We start from the raw sequence: 11,279 nt of genomic DNA on the forward strand, positions 1-11,279 counted from the left end.
TGAACTTTTCAGTTTTGGGCCTCATGTTTGGCATGATGGTGTCCAATTGTTGTTGGTCACTGAACTGTCCCAATAGCCCAGTGTGACAGTCCAAGTTCTCATCTGTCCAGTGCACCTTTCCCTCCTGCTCGTGCTATGTGATTGGCTGCTGTAAGATTGAATCAATGTATATGTGTTTTCAGGAATATAAGGAGCTGATTTGCTGCACTCTATATTTGTAATGTAAATTTTCATCTTTGGGTTTGGGGAGAACATCAAGTCAAGTCAAATCAAAAGTCAAGTCTGAAGCCACCGGACACATGACTGGAGTCCAAACCTCTGGTTCACACAGTCTCACACCTTTATACCACAGTTTCCATCACTAACAAGTGTTTTCTCATTCAGTCCAAACCTGTAGCGTTTGCAGTAAAGACGAATGTGAGTTACTGCGGAGCTCTGGATGAGGACTGTCCTGTCCAAGGAGCTGCAGTTAATTTCGATGCCAAAGACTTCCTGCACATCAAAGAAGTGAGTGGTGATGTTGATGAACCCTTTCCATTACATTAAAACAAGATATGTGTGACACGGTTCTGTTGTGTCGTGTTGAACTCAACAGAAGTATAATAATGACTGGTGGATCGGCCGGCTAGTAAAAGAGGGTGCAGACATCACCTTCATCCCCAGCCCTCTGCGACTCGAGGCCATGAGGCTCAAACAGGAGCAGAAACAAAGGTCAGTTAATGGTATCAAACGTCTCACAGGACTTGTTCCCACAATGTAAGTCTGATAATTTAGTGTGTTGCTGTTGCAGGAAAACAGGAGGTAACTCCTCCAGTTTAGGGGACATGGTGACAGGGAGCTGGAGGACCACACCGCCATCTGCAGGTGAATGTAAGTACTACAAATCTGTCTCCTATTAGTGCTGGAATAAAAACCAACTTTTCCCTCTGCTGTTTTCTTTTTCCTTTCATTGATTGTTATTTTCTTGTTTCACAAGCCAAACAGAAGCAAAAACAGGTAGGTTTGGTACTTTGTGATGACATAGTGTTTGTTTATAATACAAACTTTGTGACGTTTGACTTTAAGGAACATTATCAGGGCATCTGCAGGTCTTAATAGATATTTGTAGGCCTTAAAGTTCTAACTGATTTTCTTTTTAATGGTCACGAAAAAGGTATTAAATTTAATATTATGGGATAATAAAAATTATTCAGTTTAATTTAGTAAGCTGCAGAAACCCTGATATTATTTTTTCAGCTTTTCACAACAAACAAACCCAACCCCCATCATGTCTCACCGCTGCTCTCTCTGTTCTTCGTCCCCCTCCCCTCGTCCTCCCCTATTTCTGGCAGGAACACGTCCCTCCCTACGACGTGGTGCCCTCTATGAGGCCGGTGGTCCTCGTGGGACCATCGCTGAAGGGCTATGAGGTCAGCCTCTCCCCGTTTCACCTCCAGCACACACAAAACGACTGCCTGACTCTTTTAACAGTTCAAACTGTTCCTGCTCTGTTCCTGCATGTTGTTCAAACTGAGGAATCTAAAATAAGGCGGAAATATTTTACCTCTGAAACCTGTTTAATACATTGTCCATTCATTTTTAAATTTAACTAAGGGCCATGGACAAGAAGCAAACACAGTTTTCTTGACGTTGAATTTTAGATGTTAGATGTACTCATGTAACTTTTTGGGGTCAGTTATACTTGTTGGCGGCATGGTGGGGCAGTGGTTAGCATTGTCCCCATGACAGCAAGAGGGTTCCTGGGGTTGGGGAGCAGACCTCTGTGCAGAGTTTGCATGTTCTCCCCGTGTCAGCCTGGGTTTTCTTCAGTTACTCCGATTTCCTCCCACAGTCCAAGAACATGCAGGTTGGCTTAATTGGTGTCCCCGCCTCTCGCCCAATGTCTGCTGGGATAGGCTCCAGCACCCCGTGACTCCCAACAGGATAAGTGGTTACAGAAAATGAGTGAATGAATATACTTGTTACAGTAGATTTAACGCAGTATACTGTTTACTCTCTTGTGAGTACATTTTGGGAGAAAATACTTCTACTAAATTACATTAGCTTTCATTTATCACACTAAATGTATTTATTCATTATTCATTCCTTTTTTTAATACTGATGTAGCCTAAAATGTATATGGACATTTTATGATCAACCGCAAGACATTAAAACTAGAAATGATGTCCTGGAAGATGCGTAACTTATTAGAAAATTACAATTGAAAATATCATCACACAATCAGTATGTTTACATACAAAATGCATTCTGTTTTCTGTTGTCTGAGTTTTTCCACCCCTGGCAGACTTGTTCTGTAAACACAGCCTAAATCTTTCATTCCTTTAGCCACCTTCTTGAAAAGGTTGATATTATGTTATTTGCACATATCCAAAAACCTGTTAATATCTTTTAAATCTTTTAAAATGTTTAAAAATGTGGGCTTTTTTGGGGCATGCATCAGTACCTCAAAGCAGGGCTGAGCAATATGTTGATATTATGTCGTTTTCGAGGTATGAGACTATGTATTGTCATAGATTTTGGAAAATTGTGTTTTTTCCCCTCATTTTAAAGGCTGCATTACAGTAAAGTGATGTCAATTAATCAACTTATCAGACTTTTCTATTTTTGTAACGCTTGTCTTAACCTACTTAGTTGTTATATCCACATTATTGATGATTATTTATCAAAAATCTCCTGTTAAAATTTTCTGGGGAAAAAAAACAACTAGTCATCTCTACAACTTTTTGCATCTAAGAGGGTATTTGGTCAGAAATATTGTTATGTTGGATTTTGTCTCTCAGTCCTAGCATTAATGAAGTGCTTTTGAGAAGACTTAAAAATATTGAGAGACATATCCTGTATCAAGATATAGCTGAAAAATATTGTGATATGATTTGCAGGACATATCGCCCAGCCCTACCTCAAAGCTTTGCAAACTGTTGGCTAATTGGGTTGTGTACAATGTAACTGCAGTTAAAACCACAGTTGAGACGCTTGTTCTGCATGTTCTCTATACACATCCAAAAAATGCTTCTAAAACCCGAATAATACCGGCATATCCCTCACGTCATCATCTGAAAATGCTAAATTTGGAATAAGGCCCAATTTGGAACATCCAAATGGTTTACATGACCAATTTATTGTCATATTCTGAAATTTGTGGTTGTGTTCAGTGTTTAAAAAATCTGTTTCTTACCTCTTATCTTCCTCCCAGGTGACGGATATGATGCAGAAAGCTCTTTTTGACTTCCTGAAACACAGATTTGAGGGAAGGTCAGTAAAATGGAGAGATTACAGAATGATGTTTGTGATTGTGGATAGTCGGGCCTTTAATAAATTTAATCAAAAAGTTTCACCACGTTTTTCTCTCTGTGTTTGCTACAGAATCTCAATCACCCGTGTAACTGCCGACCTGTCTTTAGCCAAGAGATCTGTCCTCAACAAAAGACCCATCATGGAGAGATCCAACACGCGCTCCAGCCTAGGTGACTAATTCCATCATGAAAACTCCTGAAATCTTTTGGTATACATAAACAATGAGTTTAAACTTAAGCCTGATGTGTCTGTGCAGCGGAGGTTCAGAGTGAGATTGAGAGGATATTCGAACTCGCCAAAACGCTGCAGCTGGTGGTTCTGGACGCGGACACCATCAACCATCCCGCACAGCTAGCCAAAACCTCCCTCGCACCCATCATTGTCTACGTGAAAGTTTCCTCACCAAAGGTACAGCAGGTTACCTCACTCATAGATTCAGGCTGCCTTGTGTTCCTCCACCTTTAACGTTACCTCTACCTCTTTTCTCTCAGGTGCTCCAGAGGCTGGTCAAATCCAGGGGGAAGTCTCAGAGCAAGCACCTGAATGTGCAGATGATGGCTGCAGACAAACTCTCTCAGTGCCCCCCTGTGAGTGTGGGATTTCTTCTTAGTGCTGGAATGTTTGGTTATTCCTAATCTAGATGTTTACAAGGTGAAGAAGAGGAAGAGATGGGCTGTGTGTGAAGCACCAACTTCACTTTGGTCCAAATTAAAGTACCTCAACTATCAGGTGCCATTAAATTCTATACAGACATTTGCCCAGAGGACAAAGGCTTCTGTCTTTGGTGACCCCCTGACTTTTTCTTTAACACCACCATAAGGTTCACATTTTTGGTCTTTATTGAAATAACTCAATAATCACTGAATGGATTGCTGTGAAATTTGATTCACACAGAGGAAAGGAACCAAATGCAGAACAACAGAAACAGTTCAGGGATTTATTGCCAAAATTTAAGTATATAAGCTTACAGGCATATGATGAAAAGTCCAAAGTGTTGAATCCACAGGACAGCAGGAATGGGTCCAGGAAAATTGCCCACCAGCAGGTACAGATAGGATTCAGATATACGTCCAGGTAACAATGTACCAGATGCACTTTCACGTCCAGGTTCTGATAACAGAGGCTCAAAAATAACAAAACAAAGCAACACTGACGATCTGACAGGGAATGAGTGGAAAAGGTCTGATGAGTGAAAGTGGAAACAGGTGAGCATGTGGCTGTGGAAGGTCAGGTGACTGTAGCGGCAGGGGTTACTACAGGACAGGTGAGGGAAGGTGGGAAAGTCTGAGGGCATCTAGTGGACAGGTAGAGAATGGCTGTGAACAGGTATGGGGAAGTGAGAATGTGGCTGGAGGACAGAGATGCAGGTTGTGACGAACATTAGGTGCTTGTCTCCTCACTTTCCTCACTTGTGTCTCTTTCTCGCATCTGAGCTCCTCCCAGTGAGGGTGTGAGAGACACATGTAAGGAAAAGACACAAGGACAAAGGAGCTGAAGCTGCCAAATGAGAAACTTGTTAGTTCCATAGTGTCAGTCTTAAGCAGCGTCAGTTAATGTGCCACATGTTGAGGTGCAGCATTTACAAGTCACGCTAGTTTATAAAAGACTATCATGTAGGATACACCTGTGTCCCCTCACTCTATGCTCCTCTAGAAGCCTCCTCTCTCCTTGTCTCTTTGAGGTGCATTTAATGCATAGTGAGATTCTCCATGATGGCGGAAGAACATGCATTTTGTGTTTAGTACTAATTAGCAAATGTTAGCATGCTAACATGCTACACTAAGATGGTGAACATGGTAAACATTACGCCTGCTGAACATCATCATGTTAGAATTGTCACTTTGAGCATGTTAGCTCAACATACAGCCGTGTCAAACTACAGTCTCACTGAGCTGCTAGCAGGGCTGTTGACTCTCAGTCTGCGGTCAAATAGTCAAAAAAATTATGTCTTAAATTATCTTATGTCTTAAATACTTTATCTTATGTCTTAAACACTTTTCTCAACCTTGATTGAAAATGTCATGAGGTCAAGGAAAGATGTGACGGACAATTCATTAGGACTTAAGAAAACACAACCATGGTCCTAAGAGAATCCGGCTCCAGTTACACAAGGCTCTGTAATTACGCAACACTGGATGTTATTGATGTTGGTCACTTTAAATGTTACCACCGCAATGAATTGTGCGACGACATTAGCTCCTTTCTTTATGTAAATGATGATACAGTGTATCCTATGCTAAAAAAGATAAGAAAAGAAGCACTGAAGAACCTTTTCTTTGCATTTAGAGCAGGAGTGCTCAAAGTTTTAGAGCCAGTTTATGGAGCCGGCATATGATTGACAGCGACACAAGACAAGTGGATTTGTGAGTTGCCCACCAAAATCACTAACTTTGGTTGACGGTACTAACATTGAAGACAGAAGGACATTCCTGCGACACTCCTGAGGTGCCAATAGCTGTCATGCAAGAGGTAGTTTTCTACAAGATGTCAGTGTCTCCTAGCGGTGCATGAAATGTAAGATACAGAAAGTGAAAGAAAAGGAAGGAAGGAAATGGACTGTGATTGATTTAAACAGAATTCATGCATTTCATTTCATGTTTGGAGGTTACATAAAATGTTTCTGAGGGCCACCACTGGCCCACGGGCCGCACTTTGAGCAACAATGATGTAGAGAGTTCGACCAGCTATCATGGCTGCCTTTTAGATACTTCAGTGTTCTCTGACTCAGTTAGGAACCTTCGTCAGTAAAAAGAGTATTCGACCGCAGCCTGTCTTGTTCTAATCATACAAACACAGTGTTTGCACTTGAGCTGTCCTCACTGGGATAATTTTATCACGGAAACTCTATGTGTATATATACAGTTTGTATACTGTATATTTGCTCGAGGCTCGGGAAGGTGGACCAATGACATGACCTTGGGAGTCAGTCATAAATTATGTTGTTATTTTTTAATGATATGACCCTGTGGTACCACAAGAGCCTTGATTTTTTTTCTTTTGTTGCCTTGTAGGATATGTTTGATGTCATTTTGGATGAGAACCAGCTTGAAGATGCATGTGAGCATTTGGCTGAATACCTGGAGGTCTACTGGCGTGCCACTCACCTCCCAGGAAACACCCCTCTCAACCCCTTATTGGAGCAGAGTCTGATGACCCCGCCTTCTGCCATCTCCAGCCTCCAGGTCAGCTTGTCTCCATCTGTTTAAAGAGCACTGTTTAAATACTCATATAAGACTCTTTAAGTAGTTTTGAACATGTTGTATGTTGTCACTGTCTTTACCAGCTCTTCCCATCTCAGATTCTCACTCCTTTGTTTTGATGTGATTGTCTCCAGTTGTCTTGTCTGTCCTCTCACTCATCCATGCTTAACATTTTTGCAGTTTTCTGAAACACAGGAATTAATTGAATGATCGCTTACAAAATGGGGTGAGTAGTAGGGTTTATATACGTATATAAATATAGTTTTATATATTTATATTTGCACTCTAAACCCCAACAGTCCCCTCTGACACACCTGAACACGACACGGCGGCTGAGACAGTGAATGAACAGCATTTTATTCATTCAGATCTCACCACAGAAAAGACGGCGTGTTTTTTCTCCACTGCATCCTGCCTCCTTTCCTTTAGTTGATGGTCTCAGGTGAATCACCGCTCCACAAGCTTTCCGGGAGGAAATTTCACAGAGCAGCTTCAGTTTAATAACTGAGAACATCATGTTTGGAAATAACAAAGTGTTTGTGTGTAAAGTCAAAATCTGACCCTCTGTCTCTATTTTCAGACTGATCCTCTTCTAAGCATGCTTTGTGAATGGTTCCCCCGCTCACAGTTGCACATAATGCTCTGTTGAATGACAATTAAAGGCATATGATTAATGCTTAAATAATGTATTCACTGGTAACTAAATAATGCACAATTTACACAACAATAAACTGAGACCATAACATCAGCACAGTAACAATCTCATATTCTGGAATAACCTCCTGACCATCCATTCAGCCGTTTCACTGGCATTTCCTTTGTTCGGTGTCTGTACTATTAATCTGTGTACACGGAGACAAAACACTGTGAACTGAAAAAGGACTCTGAAGAGACTTTACCAACACTGCAAACACTGCTGCATGCTAATTATTAACATCCTCAACCCCCTATATATTGTATATATTGTACAGTTAGAAACTTCTTTTTTTTTTTAGCAGTGCACCTGCAGTTTGGCTTCAGATGATCCGTCCTCTTAGTTGCTCTGTTCGCTGTCTCACATGGCTTTGAATACCAGAAATAAAGACAGCACTCATACATAGTTTAAAGGGACAGTTCACACCAAAATCAGAAACACATATTTTTCCTCTTACCTGTAGTGCTGTTTATCAGTCTAGATTGTTTTGGTGTGAGCCGCAGAGTGTTGGAGATATCGGCCGTAGAGATGTCTGCCTTCTCTCCAGTATAATGGAACTAGATGGCACTCAGCTTGTGGTGCTCAAAGCGCCAAAAAATATGGGAAGAAAAAATAAACTTGAATTACGTTTAAAAGTCTTTATCCAAAAAATGTGGCTGCCTACATGAAAACACAGACTGGTTTCAAACCTAAGGTCTTCATCAGGGTGCAAAAGGGTGGACAGGAGTCAAGCAAACATTTTATAAACTCAGTAGGATGTGTCACCCAATCATTTTTAGGGTCACACGTCTCCACAAGTGCTCAGGAAAAAAAAAGACAAAAATTACATATGTGTGCATGAAGTTTGTTTTTTTCTTCCCATGTGCTGACCCTTGTCTTAAAGAGCACCTGCGTTTTTTCTTGAGTCTCATATCAAAAAGACAGTCCTGGAGCACATTACTACCTCATTCTTGAAAGGCCAAAAAGTACAGTTGAAAAACTCAGCAGCAATGTCTCTTTCCAGAAATCATGACCCAGTTAATCAAGATAATCCATAGACCTTGTTGAGAGCAGTTGTCATGTAGGAACTATTTTCTTTCTACAGAAGTACACCCTCCAACCATCCGTCTCAGCTTAGCTAGCTCAGTGGTGCTAGGTGAACTAGCAGCAGATGCACGCTTCCTTCTGTGTGGTGATATGGTTTGCGGGTGTAGTTCGTAAAAAAAATAGTCCCTACATGAATCCATGTCATGATTTCTGGAAAGAGACATTGTTGTTGAGTTTTTCAAATGTATTCTTTTGGCACTTTGCACCAAGGCCGAGTGCCATCTAGTTCCATTATATTGGAAAGAAGGCAGATGTCTTCACAGCTGATATCTCCAACTCGGCAACTCACGCCAAAACAATCTAGACTGATAAACAGCACTACAGGGAGGAGGAAAAATATGTATTATTGATTTTGGGATGAACTGTTCTTTGAATATTTTTTAGCCTATGTTTCTTATACTGTAAGTTAGAGTAGTGTAGTCAGAGTATGTGCACACAGGTGCTGGTTACCATAAAATCTATAAACTGCATTATAAGGAGTACCCGTTGACTGGAATCACAGCTGCCTTTAATTTTATTAATAATCACTAATAAAATAAAGAGAGCTTCGATTCTTTTTGTAATTTAATACCAAGTGCTGGTATCTCAGATCTGTTTATAGCTGACAAATGCTGCTAATTGGCATCATAGGTGTTTTTTTGTTGCAGTGTTTGTAATTCTCACAGTTACTTAGGATTTGTTTAATTTTTTCCCCAAGTCTGTCTTGAAACAACACTGACATGCCCACAGGATGAAACAGTTACTGGTTGCTGTAATTGTTCCTACTGGTTGTTTTGGGTGTAAAGGGATCCTTTCCTAAAGTGTAATGTAAGAGATGGTAAAAAAAAAAAAAAATCATAAAAATAATGATAAAATTAAATATTTATGTAAATATTTCTTCGCTGCAGCTCAGCAAGGAAGCTCACTCTGTTGGTGGCTTATGCCTTTATTTTAAAGGACAGTTGTTAAGTGGGAAAGGGGGAGATAGAGGGAGGATTACATGCAGCAAAAGGCTACAGGTTGGATTGGAATCTGCAGCTGCTGCGGCAATGACATAGCCTTTGTACGTGGGACACCTGCACTACAGGGTGAGCAACTGGTTGTCTGCTGAAGCCTCATGTTAGCTTCAGCTGAACTTTATGAACCCTTTTGGAAAGGATGCAGCCGGTGTGGACAGAAGGAACAAGTGCAGCAACCAGTAACTTTTCAGTGTACGTGCTGGCATGTTGAGTGTTGCTTTAAGATGGATCTGAACCTTTCCTTCAAAGTCCTTCTTGATGTAGTGTTTGCATTATTTTGTTGACCCTCTGTGTGTTTGCTGTCAATGGAAACTGTTACCAGAAAGTGTGAGGCTACTTTCAGTTTCAGAACTTTCTTTTGACTCTCATTCTTTCTTTTTATTCCTGTCCGTGACAACTCGATCCTCCAGAACCAGAACAAGAACCAGCCGCAGCCTCGTGAGGCGGTGGGCCTGGAGGGTGAGGAGGAGGAGGAGGCAGGTGAGGAGGCCCACTCCCCCCTGGAGCAGGACAGTCTTATGCCGTCTGACGAGGCCAGCGACTCCCTGTCTCGCGGCCGGAGGGGGAGCCCGTGCCACAGGGGGGGTGAGGAGGACGAAGAGGAGGAAGAAGAGGAAGAGGAGGAGGAAGAGGAGGAGGAGGATGAGTATGCCTCCCCCTGCCATGCTCGCACATACAGGGACATGTACCCCCCTCACCGTGGGCACACCGGCAGTGCCCACAGTGCCAACGGGCACGAGTCACAGGACAGGCTGCTCCAACGCGAAGCTCAGCAAGGCCACAACCAGAGGAACAACCGCCAGCGCAGCCGCCCCTGGCCCCGAGACACCTACTGAGGAACAAGCCCCCCCTCCCACCCACACGGCCTCCAGATCAGCACCGAGCCCTACGACTGTCGTACGTTCCCAAACAAACGATTTACAGATGAAACACTTGCCCCAAAATCAGATGCCCAGTTTATAAAGTAGACATCTTTAGGTCTATTTTTAAAGTATTAACAGTCGCTCTCTTCCAGACTCCCAGTTTTAATTTATCTTTCGGGGATTGCACTGACCTCTCCAGGGTCACGTGATTCAGATTAAAGTCAACAGGGCTACTCAACTCTGCAATGGAAAGGTTTCAGGCTACCAGCTGTACGCAAACTCAAACTTTAGCTGCTTTGCCTAAGGTTTCTCTATTGTAGGATGTCTCATATACTGGCCTTAAAATTCCTAAGACTTTTAACTATCTTTACTATTGCATGTATGAGTATAATTATTTTAAGACTATTTGCACATTGACGTCAGAACAGGAACTGAATGAACCTTACGGATAAACTAATGTAGGAATGTCTACTGTTGAATCCACTTATGGGGAATAGTAATGCATTTGATTACAATGTATATACTGAATGGGCACCTGGTTTTGTTTCATTGCTACTATATTTGTTTGATTATGTTAAATATGGACTTGTTCGTTGTTTCAGAGAAATGTTGCCACCCATGTGTTCAGTCAGTTTTTACTCTGAAGACGGTGAATGGAGACACACACACCTACACACACACTTAATCACACACTTAGTCTCTTAACGGTCACAATGTACACTGAACGAAAATTTAAAAGCAACACTTTTGCCTTTATTCCCATTTTTCACAAGTTTAAGTAAAGATCTAAGACTTTTTTTATGCGCTCAGAAGATATAATTCTCTCAAATTTTGGTCGCAAGTTTGTTAAAATCCGTGTTAGCGAGGACTACTTCTTCTCCATGACAAATCATCCGCCTAACAGGTGTGGCATGTCAAGATGCTGATCAAACAGCATCATTACTACACAAGTGTGTCATGGTAGGGTCACACCTACACGCCAATGGCATGCTGACTGCGGGAATGTCCACCAGAGCTGTTGCTGGTAAATTAAATCTTCGTTTCACTACCATAAGCCGTCTCCAAGGCTGTAAATTTGGCAGTACATCCAACCAGCCAACAACTGCAGAGCACGTGTAACCTCACCAGCTCAGGACCTCCACAT

General features: G+C 41.8%; 1 protein-coding gene across 2 annotated transcripts in view; it reads left to right on the forward strand.

The window, feature by feature from the left end:
• Positions 1-10,815, forward strand: part of LOC117258595 (voltage-dependent L-type calcium channel subunit beta-4-like) — a 29,890-nt gene extending 19,075 nt beyond the window's left edge. Inside the window, exons 4-15 of one of the 2 annotated variants that reach the window (XM_033629626.2) lie at positions 385-507; positions 596-711; positions 791-870; positions 977-996; positions 1,332-1,409; positions 3,194-3,252; positions 3,364-3,464; positions 3,551-3,702; positions 3,786-3,881; positions 6,306-6,476; positions 6,675-6,720; positions 9,683-9,807. In XM_033629626.2, the coding sequence (XP_033485517.1) occupies positions 385-507; positions 596-711; positions 791-870; positions 977-996; positions 1,332-1,409; positions 3,194-3,252; positions 3,364-3,464; positions 3,551-3,702; positions 3,786-3,881; positions 6,306-6,476; positions 6,675-6,704 (1,026 nt within the window). In that variant the 3' untranslated portion in view covers positions 6,705-6,720; positions 9,683-9,807. Of the gene's footprint in view, positions 1-384; positions 508-595; positions 712-790; positions 871-976; positions 997-1,331; positions 1,410-3,193; positions 3,253-3,363; positions 3,465-3,550; positions 3,703-3,785; positions 3,882-6,305; positions 6,477-6,674; positions 6,721-9,682 lie in introns of both variants that reach the window. The other variant, XM_033629625.2, reaches the window with a different exon arrangement.
• The last annotated feature ends 464 nt before the right edge of the window (positions 10,816-11,279 follow it).

Source organism: Epinephelus lanceolatus, chromosome 8, assembly GCF_041903045.1.
Source record: "Epinephelus lanceolatus isolate andai-2023 chromosome 8, ASM4190304v1, whole genome shotgun sequence".
Classification (NCBI taxonomy): Eukaryota; Metazoa; Chordata; class Actinopteri; order Perciformes; family Serranidae; genus Epinephelus; species Epinephelus lanceolatus.